A 17,451-nucleotide genomic window follows, 5' to 3' on the forward strand; every position below is an offset into this window, starting at 1 on the left:
ATGATGTCAGGTACTGTGAGGGACATGAGGTACCTCTGAGTGATGTCAGGTACTGTGAGAGACATGGGTACCTCTGAGGGATGTCAGGTACTGTGAGGGGCATGAGTACCTGTGATGATGTCAGGTACTGTGAGGGGGGATGAGGTACCTGGGAGGGATGTCAGGTACTGTGAGGGGCATGGGTACCTGTGATGATGTCAGGTACTGTGAGGGACATTGGGTACATGTGATGATGTCAGGTACTGTGAGAGACATTGGGTACGTGTGATGATGTCAGGTACTGTGAGGGACATGGGTACCTGTGAGGGATGTCAGGTACTGTGAGGGACATGGGTACCTGAGATGATGTCAGGTACTGTGAGGGACATGGGTACCTGTGATGATGTCAGGTACTGTGAGGGACATGGGTACCTGTGATGATGTCAGGTACTGTGAGAGACATTGGGTACCTGTGATGATGTCAGGTACTGTGAGGGACATGGGTACCTGTGATGATGTCAGGTACTGTGAGGGACATGGGTACCTGTGATGATGTCAGGTACTGTGAGGGACATGGGTACCTGTGATGATGTCAGGTACTGTGAGGGACATGGGTACCTGTAAGGGATGTCAGGTACTGTGAGGGACATGGGTACCTGAGATGATGTCAGGTACTGTGAGGGACATGGGTACCTGTAAGGGATGTCAGGTACTGTGAGGGACATGGGTACCTGTGATGATGTCAGGTACTGTGAGGGACATGGGTACCTGTGATGATGTCAGGTACTGTGAGGGACATGGGTACCTGTAAGGGATGTCAGGTACTGTGAGGGACATGGGTACCTGAGATGATGTCAGGTACTGTGAGGGACATGGGTACCTGTAAGGGATGTCAGACTGGCTACAGAAGAGCAGAGGGAGCTGAATCTTCCCCGGATGTACAAAGCCCTATAGTTTTTAAATAGTATAAAATGTTATTTTGAAATACAGAGATTAAAAACATAAGCAAGAATGTTGCAGGTGGCTGTAAATAGGAAGGACTGGACAAGGACACGCTGTTGGTGTTGAAAGCTCTGTGGTGTGGGTTCAAACTATGTCTGAATTTAAACCTTACTCTGCATCTCTTTCAAACTAATGTATTCACAATTTATATTTAGACTTAAGACCATCCTGACGTATCCCCACTAATGTTGTAAGACATGCTAGACTCTACTTACCAGAAGTCATCTGAGGACTGCTCTCTGGCTAGTTCCGGGAAGTGGCTGGCAAGGAAAAACTGAGTGGTCAGGAGATGATCCAAACACGGGAAATGGGCAATTCTTAGACTATGTGTACAAATCCACAGGTGCCCTGGGACATCTCAGTAAAGTTGAAGAAACAAGTGGTATTTCAGCTGTTTAAAGATTCACTGGGGAACCCACTAGTTTTCTTTAACATGTTTAATAGCAACCACACATACAAATTCCTCAAAAGAACAAAATAACCACCACACTTTGTCGGAAGACTAGGAACGGGGTCTCCCGAAGATGACAAACATACTCACCCATAGGTCACACCAGCAATGCTACACTTCTTGAAGTTCATGATATTACATGTAAGAGTTCCAGTCTTGTCAGAAAACAGGTATTTTACCTAAGCAAAAAATGAACAAAATGCAGACAGAGTAGTAGGGGCTGGGGAGGTGGCTCAGTTCTAAAAGCACCAGCTGCTCTTTTGGAGACCCTGGGTTCAGTTCCCAGCTCCCACACGGTAGGGCGCAACCATCTGTAACTCCAATTTCAGGGAATGTAGGGCCCTCTTCTGGATTATTATGTGGCACACAGACATTTGCACAATCAAAACACCCACATGCATGAAGTAATTTTTTAAAAAACGGGTGGGGTAAGATGTAAGAATCAAAACGTGAAGTTGCCTGTGTCTCTGTAAACCTGCATGGCATTTAAATGAGAGTCTATAAAAGTAATCAATCGTCAATGATGTACTTCAATTCACATTTACAAAACTTTTCCTGTTACTAATTCTACACTTGAGTAACAAGGAAGCTTCCGTAATCCCTCTGGCCACCATCTCTCGGCATCACCACACAATATTCAACATTTCCTTGATATATTTCATTCTCCCGAGTTCAGACATGCTCTTACAGAAGATGCAATTCTTTCAAGAGTCCACCCCCTGACTAGATTAAAGATGGCTGGCCTGGCAAATCATCTCTAAAGACACAGTAGGGGCCCTCATGTGTCAGCAGCAACCAACGCTGTCTAATTGAACTTGAGGCCCACTCAACAGCACGGTAATCATTCCTGGTACTAGACACCTAGCCATACCTGGAGCTAGTGAGGCCACAGATCTCGGAAGAGAACCTACTCCCATAAGACCATCATATCTCCTGACTTCTTTTAAAGGCAGTCTCACGATGTAGTCTTTTGTTGGCCTGGTACATGCTTTTATGACCTTGAACTAACAAATCTGCCTGCTTCTGCCTCCCAAGTGCTAGAATTAAAGGCATGAGCCACCACACCTGGCCTGAACAGCACAACTCCTAAGCTCTAAATACCTATCCTTATATTCATAGTTAAGTGTAGCTCTCACCCCTCATCAAAGAAGCTGCTCTTGGCAGCAGCAGGAGATCACCACAGAAAGCCACAACTGGTCAAAATGCTGAGATCATAGGGAAAGCCCAGCGCTAAGAGACGGAGCTACAGGACAATTCCCATAGCTAAGGCTCAGGGATCATTGAGGTAGAGGAGGTGAAAAGACCATAAGAGCCAGAGGAGCAGGAAGTCTACTGTGGGAGTATGTCTCCTAGAGACGACAGGGAAGCTACACCCCTTGGTACCTCAGCAGTGTGGCTGCAGAGCAAGACCTAAACAATGACAGCACCGACAGAGAGCCAGCTAACTAGGAAAGAGAAGATCTTACCAGGCTGTACCCCTAGCAAGGGTAACTAACGGCTGCTATCTTGGAGTATCTATTGCTGTAATAAACCATGATGACCAAAAGCAACTTGGGGTGGAAGGCTTTCTTTTTCCTTCCAACTCTCTTCATACTCTATCACTGAAGGAAGTCGGCAGGAACTCAGGGCTGGAAGTTAAGAGGTGGGAACTGGTTCAGAGGCCATGGAGGCTTACTGTACACTGGCTTGCTCCCCGTGGCATGCTTAGCTGCTTTCTTACAGAACACAGGGCCACCAGCATAGGGGCAGCAGGACCCACAGTGAGCTGTACCTTCCCACATTAATTATCAACCAGGAATATGCATCAATACCTTGCCTACAGGTCATTCTGGTGGTAGCATCGCCTCAAATTGGGCTCCCTCTTCCAAAGTAACTCTAGTATCTGTCAAGTTGACATAAAGCTGGCGAGCGCACCTTCTGAGAGAAAACTAGTTTTTCCTATGGATGAGCCTCCTAATTGGTTGTTTAATACTAAGTGGCTGGCCCTGATGATAAACACACAGAAACACCAAATGGACTCAGGAGATTATATTTATGCTTATGAATGTACAGAATTATGTATAACAACACTAATCAAAGAAAAAGAGGCTACTGATTTGAAAAGGTCCTTGGAGAAGCTGAAAGATGGGAGATGGGAGGAATTTAAGGAAGAAAAAGGAAAGGGAGAATTAATTATATTTTAGTTTTAAAAAAAAAGATTACAGAATGATCAAATTGGGACAGGCACCTTTTCCAAGTACTTCTCATTAAAACTTATTTATAAATTTATGAGTATTCCTGATATTTCAAAACATGTATGCATATTGATCACATTGATTAATGGGATAATTAGTTTTGTTGCTTTCAATTAATAACAAATTCTGTTTCATACGGAGTAAATCTAGGAACATTAAGAACACAGTTTTATCAACATAGTAAAAAGGAAAATCTTATAAAGAATTGCCAAATTTGCAATCTCTTTCCCTCTTAAATTTTAACTTCTCCTCCTTTGGAAATTTCCCCCATGCCTGATCAGGACAGGGCATTTCATCCTGGCCATTCCTTGGACACCTACAGTCCTTCCATCTGGCTGGGTCAGTTTGAGGACAATTATATATATTAGCCCTGCAAACTGACAAAGGTACCCAAAGGCCACATACAGAGTTGTCCCTAAATATCCACAGGGGGTAGTTCTGAGACCCACTATGGATACCAAAATTCTCAGATGGTCAAGTCCATAAAACCTACATACCACCTCCTCAGTGTTTCACCTAATCTTAGATGGTGTGTAACACCTAAGACAATAGAAATGGCGCACAGTACTAGCTATGGAAGGTGTTCCAAGAGTCCTCTGTGTATATTTGTCACAGATTTAACTACCAGAGGAACAATCACATTTTGACCTCAGTTGGCTGACTATACAGGGCTCGAGCCTCCAGATGCACTCAAACATCTCCCAGAAGGACACAGACATATGACTAACCACATTGTCATTTCACTGTGTGTGTGTGTGTGTTTGGGAAGAATTCCTAAGAAAATAGAGCAGACTGGCATTAATGTTGTCTGGAAATACTGGGAAGGATTCAAAGAGCCAAATGCCATCTGATATGTACCAAGAACTCATGGATTCTTAGAGTAGAATTTAACCAATGACGATGCTGTTGTAAAAAGAATGAATGCAGGTAGATGATAGACAGACAGACAGATGATAGAAAATAGGTAGATAGACAGGAAGACAGATGCATGGATACACACACACACAGACAAACACACACACAAAAACACACACATGTACATACACACACACACACACACACACACACACACACACCTTGACAGATGATAGACAGGTGGCCCTGGATTCTGCCTCTCAATCTGTGTACCTGAAGTGCAGGTGGACAAGGGGAGGACAGGAACACGGGCCTTACTTAGGAAGATTTGTGCTCCGTACCAGGCATTCTCTTTAGAGCATCATCCACCTTGATGCACCAAATAAACCTGAGTGAGTACTCTTGTGAGTTCAAAATTTTCTATTTAAAAAAATAGAAAAATGTATTCTTAGCTCTAACTAGATTTGGAGAATATCAAGGGATCAGAATCACCTGAAAATGTGACTACAGAGTTCTATTTTATTACAAAAGTTGACTGACAAGTCTGAGCTTCAACTTTCTAGCAATGACTCAAAAGGCTTTGCCACCACTGCAGGACTGACTCTGTCCTCAAGGGGAGAGAAGAAGGAGAGGGCATCTGATCCTATTCCAGGCCCACAGATCAGTGAGAAAAAGTCAGGCTTAGTCTTCCCAGAGGGACATGTGGAAGGTGTTGCAGGGAAACAAAGGCCAGACTTAGGCAGACAATCTACAGTCCTCCACCCGTCATTCATCAACAAGCTTTTCTGACGTGATTTAATCATTATTTTATCTATAAAATGAAGATGGTTACACCACATCCCAATTGGATTGTTGGGAGCTTCAAGAAACATAAAATAAAATCATAGTCTTTAATTACTTTAGGTAATGAATAAATTGTATGTTTTCATTTTATGCAGTGGTTCAATAGTAGAGGCAGATATAATCCCAAGAAAGTTGGGATGAACAAGTGGAAATCAGCGTGAGACCCCAGAAATCATGATTCTCTGGACTCTGTCAGTAACGCCTGTCCTTCAAACAACCCCCCATGCTTTGTGGGGTAGCCCAATAGCCAATGTCTTACCCTGTTTTCCTTGTCACTGTCCTGAGAAACACATTGAAAAAGACCCAAGATAACAGTGTATTTTTATACAATGTTCTGCACATTTTTTATTTGGATATGTTCTGGACAAAATGATATCCTTGTGTCTCTAAAGCCAAGGGACAGTAGCATTCACTGCCACGTTGCCCACTGGATGTCATAACCACCGCCATGGCTAACTATCCCTGCAAACCCTCAGGTCTCCTCTGCTAACACTCGCTTCCTGCTCACAGCACTGCCCCCCAAGTCTCCAGACAGGCTCTCACCTGCCCAAGCTCTTCGTTGAGGTTTGATGTCCTGGCCATGGCAGGAGTGTCATTTTCAATATAGTACATATCCGTGTCCTGAAAGGGAAAATGGAGGAGAGGAGAGAAGGGAAGGAGCCTTTAGACAACATGCAATTCTAGTATCTCATTAAGATTGACCCAGACCCCGGCATCTTAAAATCCTTCCATTTTCATTTAAAAGCTAACTTTTAACTTGGATAAAACTGGAGCTGCAGTGAGGACAGTCCCTATGACACAATGTGACCCACAGTATTTAGGTTTGGGTTCAAGAGGATGACCTCATGTTCTGAGCTAGGTCAGTGCCTTGTTCACAAGCTTCTTGTGAAAACCAGTGTAAAACACACATGAAAGTGCCTGGTCTGAAAAAAATGGGGGTCCAGAGCTTAACAGCCATGGCAATCCCTTAAAAACTTCACCTCGAGCCTGATAATCCACCCAAGGTGACTGTCAGGATGAAATCGGTGTAGAATGAACACTAGTAAGCATGTGAGGCCTTTTCCTTAGCATACACGAGACTTTGGAAGCACAGCCATGGTGGCCAGATGAGAAGCGCCCACTGAGCTTCCTCCTCCACCTTCCTCACCCCTGAGGTTATGCCAGCCATTGGTTCGGCTGGTTTAATTCCATGTCCTAACAGCTAACAGCCACTATGACTTCTTCTCTGGGACTCGATGAGATGACAAGGGTTCATGGAGAGCACTGGAGGGTGGCAGTCCTCCAGTAGCTCATGCCTCACACCCTGCTTTCACACTCACCCAGTTTATGAAGAGGGCCTGCGTGTACTTCACGACCTCGAGTGTCACCAGCAGGCTGATAGGAATCAGATTGTTGTACAAGATGATAAACGTCAGTAGGTTGTAGCCGAAATTATCTGAGGTCGTGTCTACAGACAAAAAACAGGATATCCATACAGCTCTTGTGGAGGTCTGCACTTAAGTTTCTTCCCATTTTGTTATTTTGGATTCTTTTTTTTCCCCTGAAAGGTGCTCACAATGGAGACTGAGAAGTTATGGAGCCCATTCAAACTCCAAAGACTATTTCAATGCCTGTACATTGGGCTGCATTCTCTTTAGAGGCTGGGGGAGGAGAGACAGGAGGGATCAGAAATAGCACTCTCCTGGGAGGGGAGTGCCCTCGTTGGCCTCAAAGGGACTTGTGGTTATTACAGAGGTAACCAGGCAGCACGGCGGGAATCAAGAAGGAAGGCTCCAGAGGAGGCAAACAGAAGACAACCAGAAATGGTGGTTAACAGAAACATTTTTTTCTTGGAGCTCTTTATGAGATCTGAGATTATACAAAGCACTAACTAGAATGCTATATTGTTAGGTTGACAATACATGCATGCGGTGTACAGATGACAATGACAACCTAGAGCGGAGAGCATGGGGGCGTGCCAGGGAGAGCACGGGGGCGTGCCAGGGAGAGCATGGGGACATGCCAGGCTGATGCTCATGAAGTTAGTAACACAAAGGGGTTCTCATGTTGTCATCCCTAGAGAAACCGTAAGAAAGTATTTTTTTAAAGTGGTCACAAAACAGTCTCCAGACACACCCATCTTCACTCTACATATGATTCTTTTTTTTTTTAAGATTTATTCATTTATTATATATAAGTACACTGTAACTGTCTTCAGACACACCAGAAGAGGGCACTGGATCTCCTTACAGATGGTTGTGAGCCACCATGTGGTTGCTGGGAATTGAACTCAGGACCTCTGGAAGAGCAGTCAGTGCTCTTAACCGCTGAGCCATCTCTCCAGCCCTCTACATATGATTCTTAATCTGCTTTCTCTACAAGAAAGCCTGGTACAGGCATCGTAGCTATAGGGAACAGAGAGAGAGGTCTTCCACTCACAGACCCTGCATGGAAGGACCATCCAAGAGATTTGACCGGAAGTAGCAAGCAGCAGTCACTCCAGAACTCACCCATCTTCTTGATGTACCAACTCTTTCCACCATGAGACCCATTCCAGAACAGGGCGCCCACCGAGCTCACAAGCGCCATGACCAGGAGGATGCCAAACAGCACCAGGATTTGCACGTTGGTTACCTTCTCAACGTTCGACCTCTTGAGAGGTGCTTTTGTTGAATTCTGTGAATTGAGTAGACAAACTAGTTTTTAAAAGACATCCTACAGTTTAAAGAAACTATCTGAGGTGGTTTGAATAAGAATGGTTTATTTGAATGTTTAGTCACCAAGGAGTGGTAGCATTGAAAGGATTAAAAGGATTAAGAGGTGTGGCCTTGTTGAAGGAAGTATGTCACTGCAGGTGTACTTTAAGGTTTTAAATGCTCATGCCAAGCCCAGAGTCTCTCCCTCTCTCTCCTTACTGATCTCAGCTACTGCTCCAGCATCTACCTGCATGTATTCATACACATACACCCCTACATGATGATAATTAACTAAACCCAGAAACTGTAAGCAAGCTCCCAATTAAATGCTTTCTCTTGAAATAGTTGCCTTGGCCATAATGTCTCTTTACAGAATTAGATCACTGACTAAGACAAGATCCCAACTCTACATGACCTATTCTACACTTTCATTTACACCTTAGCATTACTCTGGCAACTTTCACAGGCATAGTGGCCTCTAGATAATGTAAGTCTGGTCTAAAAGTAACCAACACATAGCGAATTCTTAATCATAAAAATCTAAAGAGAACCTCCGAATTGATAATTTAGCTCTGTGATAAGTATCAGAGAGATATTTAAAGTCTACATGTTCCTTATAGTAGGAAGGAATAAAGAGAGAGAGAGAGAGAGAGAGAGAGAGAGAGAGAGAGAGAGAGAGAGAGAGAGAGAGAGAAAGGAGTACAGTATATCAATAAAGCAAGAGAGAACATGGGCAGATGTCAAGGCAAAGGAGCAAAGGTTCCCTTGAAGAGCTCCAGGAAGGATCTTTTGGTGGAAGGACTTTGAATCGAGTTGTGTGAAGAAGATGGCCAAGAGCAGGGAGATAACAAAGCCTCCCACCTGGTTGGAGCTGAGGCCTATGGGATACCAAGATGTTCGGGAAAGCAGCACTTGAGGCTCACTGCGTCTCTCATGGAGGATGTGAGACTACATCCTCTCAGCAGTGGAAAAGACAGTCATGTAGGATCAACGAGATAATTATATAACCGAAGCAATTTTATAAAAGAAATTTCCAAAGGCGATTATGGTAGGCTAATGACGGGCTCCAAGAGCTTCACGGAGGTGACTAGCCTGAACTTCCTAGCTGAGCTCAGTCTTTGCACAGCATCACCCATGTCTTTCCAAATCCCATTGCAGTCCCAGAAATTCTGTCTTCTGTGAGCACCACGGCTTTCACTGGGGGCTGGGGAAGTTGGGGAACGAACAGCTACACTTGGAAACTTTAGGCTGTCCTCTGGGTATGTTCCTCTTTTTCTGCCCTGTTGTTAGTTTACTAGATTGCTCTTTATGGACTTCTAAAAAAAAGTCTTCCAGGGTCAAGATGGGAATTTGTTGGCAAAGACCATAATCAGTCAGGCACCCCAGGAAGGCTATGGGGACAATACACCCACATCTGGCCTCATACTGAAATCCAGGAGCCACAGGAAAGCTGCAAGGACAGCCCTCCCGCATCTGGCCTCATGCTCAGGATCCAGGAACCATTCTATTTCAAGACTGATTATTTGAATCCCTTAAATTCTATATTTAATTAAAGTCACTAAATTTCCAGGAAGGAAGAAAATGACAAAAGCTGTCATTTCTGTGACCTGTCAGTCAAACTGAAGTGGTTGAAACCCAACCAGTCACTAGGGTTAAGAAAACAGACTTTTCATCCAACAGAAAGAAACAGCCCAAAACGCTAGGTTTTAACATGAGCCCAGCATGGAAAGCCGAGCTTGGCACACTCACTCTCTTCTCCAAACATCTCCACTAGCAACAATGAGTTCTTAATGCTCAATTGCTGCTAGAACAATAAGTTCTTTTATAGCATTCTTAAAGGACACTATTACTTTAATGTCTGGGGCTACAAGGAAAATGGGTCAAACTGTCAGATGTCTCAAATGTTGGAATCTGACCTGAATTGTAGACATCTTATTCCTCTTGAGAAAGCAGACATCAGAATGCTAGTCAGAATAAGCCTGGAGTGTATAAATCGGATTTTAGACCAATCCTTACTCTTTCTAGATGTGTAAGCTAAACTTGATTGATTGATTGATTGATTGATTGATTAGGTTGATTTGATTTAGTTCTTCCATCTTTAAAATAGCCATACGAGGGCTAGAGAGATGGCTCAGTGGTTAAGAGTACTGGCTGTTCTTGTAGAAGACCTAGGTTCACGGATATAGATGTCTCCTGAGAGACACAGCCAGAGCATGTCAAATACAGAGGCGAATGCAAGCAGCAAACCATTGAACTGAGAACGGGATCCTCGTTGGAGGAATTAGAGAAAGGATTGAAAGAGCTGAAGGGGCTTGCAACCCCATTAGAACAACAGTGCCAACCAACTAGAGCTTCCAGGGACTAAACCACTACCCAAAGACTATACATGGACTGACACATGGCTCCAGCTGCATATGTAGTAGAGTTTGGCCTTGTTGGGCACCAATGGAAGGAAAAGCCCTTGGTCCTGCCAAGGTTGGACCCCCAGTGTAGGGGAGGGTCAGGGGATGGGAAGGGGGTGGATAGGGAGGGGAACACCCTTATAAAAGAAGGGGAGGGGGTGGGATAAGGGGCTTATGTCCAGGAAACTGGGAAAGGGAATGACATTTGAAACGTAAATAAAAAATATCCAATAAAAGAAAAAAATCAATGAATTCTCAATATTCATAAAGTCCCACCCCCCAAAAGAATTTGAGTTTGAAGAAAAAAGAACAGCCAGTTGCAGAGAAAACTGACAATTATATTATATATTTGTTTTGGATATAGATAATAACAAGAAGATGTTTTAGGAGTGAAAAACTTTTGCTGTAAATAATTCAAGATTGTGTCCTAAGCATAAATCTTAAATATTACTTGTTCACAATTATGGACTTATTTTATTCATGTTATTAACTATGTTTATGTATGTAATAAACATGAATACTCAAATTAAAAAAAGACCTAGGTTCAATTCCAAGCATCCATACAGTTGCTCACAGCAACATGTAACTCCAGTTCCAGGGGCTCTGACACCTTTTTGTCTATCTTCTGGCCTCTGCAGGCACCATACACACATGAAATTCATTAATTGCATTAAAATTCATACATGCAAAGCACCTATACACACTAAATAAAAATAAATACTTTAAATAATAGAAACACTTTCCTCATGCCAAAGAATAAACGAATACATGTATGTCAGTCAGAAAGCAATGTATGCTTTGTTATACCCAATGTCTTCTATAATTATTGATTGCCTCTTTGCCATTAAGTCAACCAACAGAAATGATCTGAGTGGGGGCTGTGTATAGCTACAGTAAGCATGACCTGAGGGAGATCTGACAGGTGCAAGGTATACAATGGGAGCTCAGGAACCCTAAAGCCATCCGGTTCCTACTCCTCTGTCAAATCCACAAGTGTAAACACAATGTTAGTTCATGAACGGAATGGCTTCCAGCTGTGGGTGTTATTTTATATTCCTTTTGAAATTTCATTGTTCACGCTGTTTCAGCCCTAAAGGCATAACGAGTCTAGCACAGATGTTTCTGGAGTTTTCCATCACTCTCAGTCTGTCAACAGCAGTAAGTCTTGCCAAGGTTTGTCACACAGATGGTAGGAAATATTCCCCTCACCCTCAAAGGATCCAAATGGCATGGTCTCACCTTATCCATTGAAGACATGATAAGGATGTTCTGATACAAATTACACTTGGCCTGAGCCCTGAAGATGTAACGCAAATATATGATCTAGAAGAACATTATACTCTGAAAAATCACCCAGGATATGAGGGAACTTGGAGACAACTTGACTTTCTAATAAGCATGATCTGAAAAACTAGCCTTGGGACTCTACCCAAATCTGAGCTTCCTACCCATGGTCCCTTTACCACTTCATTGTACAAACATAGAAGCTCTGGTGAGCATATGTCTGAGGGTCTGCTGTGGCTACTGGTAATGCACTAAACATTCAAGGCTGCTTAAGAGGTGGCGAAGCGTGAGACTATCTGTCAAGATGGTCTTTGTATGCAGACTGCTCAGAAACAATGAACTGTAACTTCCAATCTTGTGAATGGCTGAGGGTTGGGGAGGAAAGTGGATCAGACACATCTCAGACATGTGGGGCAATTTTCCTTCACGTGCAGAACAATTTCCATTCACTCAAGAGCTGTCATGGCAGCTGTAGACCATTTTTCTACTTGCTATAAAGCACCTCTTCAACACACACTTTCTGTGAATATTCTTCTGGGCCTAGAGGCCTCCCTTGTCATCCCCAAAATGTGTGTGTCTTCCTCCATGCTTCTCAATCTCTCCTCCTACCACTTTTCTTATCCCAGGTGACAACACGTGACACCAAAATCAGACCCCTCTCCCAAAACAGGACACTTGGGTAAGACTCACATCCATTGGTATCTAGAGGTAGCTCTCCCGGATATACGGTTAGGACCTCATAATATTTAAGTCTTTGTTCATCCACGTCCATGCCAATCGGACATCTATCTTCTTCTCTTCTCTCAACAGATCACCTCCTCCAACCTCACCAACACCAAAGACTTGAGAAACGAGCTTATGGAACTCTCTGGTCCAGCCCCATTTTTAGTCTACCTTCACAATCCCAGCCCCAACATCTGCCTCAAGTGCTGAGTCCCTTTCTACTCAGCATTAAGGGACCTGGCACTGTTGGACCTCGAGCTCTCACTGCTATGGACCAGCCCAGGGTCTCCCAATCTATAAGCCCTCATCATGAGAAACTCAGAGGTGAGTACGGTATACTCACAGCTACCTGTCACCCAACAACTCTAACAGTCATCTTTGGTTCCAGGAACTCTCACAGCCATCTAATTGAGATTCCTTCCATGTCTTCATTGCATTAACTAGCATTCCATGCCTGGGATTGGAGACTTATGTATATACATCCACAGAAGTTTATAACACCATAATCTACAATAAATACACCCCTACTTTCTATATTTTCTATATTACTGCTTTACCTACCTGGCCCCCAAAGGTAAAGATTTAGCCTTTATGCTAATGTACTCAGATGGCTTAGCAAAAGACTCAAACATTTTCAACCCAGACATAATTCAAATGTGGCTTTGAAAATTACACAAAATGGAAGAAACCCCAACTCTCTTTAATAGGTATAAGTAACAAAATACAATGCTGTCATGTACTAATTTCCTCTGACATAAAACATTTCTTCTTGAAAGTAAGCTTATTAAGACACAGAGTTTTCTAAGGGGAGGTAAAGCATTCCATCCTACAGGGTAGCTCCTTGAACTTGGAAAATAAACAACAATGGCTACAGGAAGTACCTGAAACTGATCAGATTCACTAGGCTTTTTCCCTCACAAGAATCTGTAAACAGTAAGGGCTGCTGGGAGGTATTTTGAGCAATTGGGCTACTTAAAGAGGTTCAGACCAGCTGAGCTGCCTAGAAGAAGCAGAGCCCTGGAAGAAGCAGCTGCCTGGAAGGACCATTCTCTGACCTGCCAAGCTGCAGGCAGGCTGTGTGCCAGATTTCCAGACTCTGTGAGCTGTCACCCATGCTGGCTGAGCTCTCGTGATGCAGCTGTCTTTGAGTCATTTTTGCTCTTCTAAGTAACCCCTCACCCATATTCCTATAGGTGACCCCAGTAAACTCACTGATTCACCAAACTGGACTTTGGTAGTATCTGTACTCTGGTTTGTCACTGGTTCCCTGTTTGAGGAGAATACAGGTTTGTTGATGTCTCCCCAGGAAGAGTGCCACACAACAAATGCCAAAAGATATCAGAAGAATGCAAGAAATGACACAGAAAGACACTGATTTGTGTAGAAGCTCAAAAGACATTTGGCCAAATATGTCACCATATGGGCTATAAGTCTATACACAAAAATTTAAGAAAAAGTAATAACAGTGAAAAAGTGAAATTTTCTTTAAATTAGTACCGTTTCTTTAGTATATGAATAATAAACATTAGTTCAAAGTCCCTTGCTTTTAAATGACCTAGAATTCATATAATTCTAGGACAAGTAGAGAAAAAATTTAAAGGGTAACTAAGCCCTCCTTACATCCAGAAAACACAGTTAGAGCCAGTGGCCCCCCTTGAACCTAGACAACAAAGACCACTTAGATTCAGAGAGACTATGGCCACGCAACGGCACGGGCCAGAGGGAATTACACAAGGAACCAAAACAATCGCTTTCCCCTGAATTTACATTCTCAGATAAACTTGAGCTTCACATTTGTCTGTCTTTTTCACCCTTGAGTAAAAGAGATGGAAAAACAATAAAGCAGCCAAAGTTGGCACAGCTTTCCAGAGAAACATTTTACCTGCATGAGTTTGGTGTCATGTCCGGTATACACAACAACGCCAAAGACCCACTGTGTGTTCCTAAGCTGGGTGCCTCTCAGTAAGATCTGGTCAGGCCCAAGGGCAACAGAGCTAAAAATAAGAAAAACATTTATATTTCTTAATTATTTGTCAAATAAGCATGCATTTTCCTTTACATAAGCCTACAACACACCAAACATTCCAGCCAGTCGAATTTGCTATTTTATTCTTTGCTTAATCTACCTATCTTCCCTCCCCAAATGTCTGTTCCACTCCTTCTTGTTATAGACTAGGATGGAGTTTTCTATAAAATGTCAGAAAGGATTATGTCTCCTAATCCTGCCGTGCAACTCAACACTGAGAAAGGAAATGCTAAAACCACACAAGCTTATTCATTTTTGAAAATAAGCTTACTTTATAGACTATGAAAGAAAAAAATACAGCAATGAACTCCTACCTAATGGCATAGTGATTGGATGAGAATCTGAGGGACTGTCTTCAGATAGGAAGCATGCTGGATGGCTGCACATGAGATGCCAACCGAGAAGCACTTGCATGCTTGGTTGTCACATAGAGCATCTGCTGAGTCCTAACATTCGGTTGCCCCCAACCCAGTCAAGGGTCTTTCCACAGTAAGGAGAAGACCCCAGATGGAGGGCTATAGAGTATCAGCAGGTAGATTACAGGTCAACATCACGACGAAAGACATCCTCAGACACTAAGTCATTCATGGAGTGTGTGTGTGTGTGTGTGTGTGTGTGTGTGTGTGTGTGTGTGTGTGTGTGTGATGCCTATGTGTTCATGTATGTACATGCATGTGGAAGCCAGAGGTCAATGTGTGATGCCTATGTGTTCATGTGTGAACATGCATGTGGAAGCCAGAGGTCAATGTGTGATGCCTATGTGTTCATGTGTGAACATGCATGTGGAAGCCAGAGGTCAATGTGTGATGCCTATGTGTTCATGTGTGAACATGCATGTGGAAGCCAGAGGTCAACATTCCACCTTACTCCCTCTCACTGATTTAGCTGGATAGCCAACAGACTTCAGGGGTCTGCCAATCTGAACTTCACCGGCACTGGGATTGCTTTTATGTGGATACCAGAAGTCCAAACTAATCCTCATGCTTGCACACTAGACATTTCACTGACTGTGTGACAGTCACCGCCCCCATCCCATTCAACTTTCTAAAAACAAGTAGAGTTGTGGCGAGGCTTGCTGGTGAAACGCTGATCTACCAGTTACACAGCACTGCACCAACAAACATGCATTTTAGAAGAAAGCTAACTACAAACTACACATCTGTGTCCCAAATACCTCCCTGCTGCTTTCTGCACCATTTCATGCAACCTCAACCATTTATTTGGCCTAGCAAGTCACAAGCAAGAAAAATAAGCCACTTTCTATGAATCCCATATGGGGTCTTTTCAAAAATATCTCTTCTTTCCTTCAATGGGAGGGAAGATTTCAATGGATTTAAATGGTGTTTCCGTTTCTCAGAGCTGAGCTAAACAAAAGAAAATGCACTATTTTCAAACACTGTGAAACTAAAGCTCCAGGAGTTCTTGGCACATTTAAGGAAGGAGGCAGGGCAGGGCAGGGGTGGGTAAGGGGAGGATAATTAAGGAAAGGAGTCTCGAAACCTCTTCCCATCCAAGTGCAGGGTGCCAGTGAAATCGTAGAGGTGGCGGTTGGGCCCTTCACACTCTATCCTTCCGGACAGCTTCATGAGCACTTCCCTTGTCTGCATGTCGGCTGTGTGGCTCAAACCCTGAAATGGAATCATGAGCCAACAAAGAAGATCACACACTGCCCTCCATGTCTAAGAAATGGATGGCACAGCATTCTGTCAATCATAGAGACATAGTGAGCCATCTGTCATGCAATCATCTGTGAGTCACACTGCCCCTCAAGACTGTACACGGTTTGACACAAGGATATCAAAAGATTTCAACGCTACAGAAGAGGAGGACCACACCTGGACTTTTCTACTCTATAAGCCCAAGTAGCTGCTCTCTTCCAGTTCCTTAGCTCAGCCTGGTGAGGATGCCCCTGTCCTGAGTGCTGTGGGCAGAGCTTTGGAAGATATGACACACTGGCACTGAGGAAACTCACTTTTCTAAGCCAGGCCTCCTCAACAAGTTTCCTTGAGAATTGGGGGCACAGTCTTCTGTCCAGTCCACTGGAGTCTAACAGATAACCTCCCATGGCTAAATGACATTTTCTCTGTGAGGTACACGGTGGGTATTTGTATCATCTCCGGCCTGGTTTCCTATAACAGTTCAAATCATGAGGTGACTTTACCTGTCGTATTTTAAGGTTCGTCTCACCATCCAGGTTAGCAGTTTCAACATAGCACATCCCCTGGGGCTCACTATAAGGAAGGGGAAAAGGCCAATGTTAGTACTGTCCTCTCCACAAATTCCCAACTCATGAAACCTCTGATATGGACATTGTCTGCTGCTCAGCCTTCCAATACACTATCTCACACACACTGCTCTAGTGTGAGCAGTGAGTAAGAAAAGGGGAACCACACACTGCAGCTAGACACCAACAGTTTCAGCTCCACATGCTTGGTCTTGACTAGTCAACAACAGGATGGATGAGAAGCAGGTAGGCCTTGGATCTAGAGTGGGAATAAAACCCACGCACTGAGGTAGAGTGATTCTTAAAGGCCGAGACCAATAGTGCTACCCTGGCAGGCCCAGCACAAACATATCTTTTGAAGAAAATCAGAGTCCTAGGAGTTAAAAGAAGAGGCACAAATGTGGCAGGACAGATGGCTGGATGACCAAGGAATGCTGACGCCTCCGTTCAGTTGCCTCCTGGGTGTCACTGAACACTCACTCTCTCTAGCCAGTGTCTTGACCAAGAAGATTTACCCTAGAATTGTTGGGAGCTAGAGCTGTCAACACCAGCAAAACGGGTTCTAAACCTTTTAGAAATGAAAAGAAAAAACAAAAACAACAACAAACAAAAATAACCCAAGGTCAAGGCAAGAGAAGACAACTGACAAGGGTCCACGCTAAGTATCTCTAACTTATACAAAATGCTTGAGGTTAGAAGTGACTCCAATTTTTTGATCGTTTCAGATTTTTAAATATTTACATAGACCTTAAC

At 43.5% G+C, this 17,451-nt stretch overlaps 1 protein-coding gene across 16 annotated transcripts in view; it reads right to left on the reverse strand.

Moving 5' to 3' along the window:
• Atp8a2 (ATPase phospholipid transporting 8A2) overlaps positions 1-17,451 on the reverse strand; it is a 532,902-nt gene that overhangs the window by 372,502 nt on the left and 142,949 nt on the right. For all 16 annotated transcript variants that reach the window (XM_039093999.2, XM_039093996.2, XM_039093997.2 and 13 more), the window contains 8 exons: positions 16,636-16,705; positions 15,975-16,102; positions 14,331-14,442; positions 7,854-8,019; positions 6,684-6,811; positions 5,908-5,985; positions 1,523-1,611; positions 1,197-1,241 (listed from right to left, as the gene is read on the reverse strand). In XM_039093999.2, coding sequence (XP_038949927.1) covers positions 1,197-1,241; positions 1,523-1,611; positions 5,908-5,985; positions 6,684-6,811; positions 7,854-8,019; positions 14,331-14,442; positions 15,975-16,102; positions 16,636-16,705 — 816 coding nt within the window. The remainder of the gene's footprint in view (positions 1-1,196; positions 1,242-1,522; positions 1,612-5,907; positions 5,986-6,683; positions 6,812-7,853; positions 8,020-14,330; positions 14,443-15,974; positions 16,103-16,635; positions 16,706-17,451) is intronic.

This window comes from Rattus norvegicus, chromosome 15 (assembly GCF_036323735.1).
Source record: "Rattus norvegicus strain BN/NHsdMcwi chromosome 15, GRCr8, whole genome shotgun sequence".
Lineage (NCBI taxonomy): Eukaryota > Metazoa > Chordata > Mammalia > Rodentia > Muridae > Rattus > Rattus norvegicus.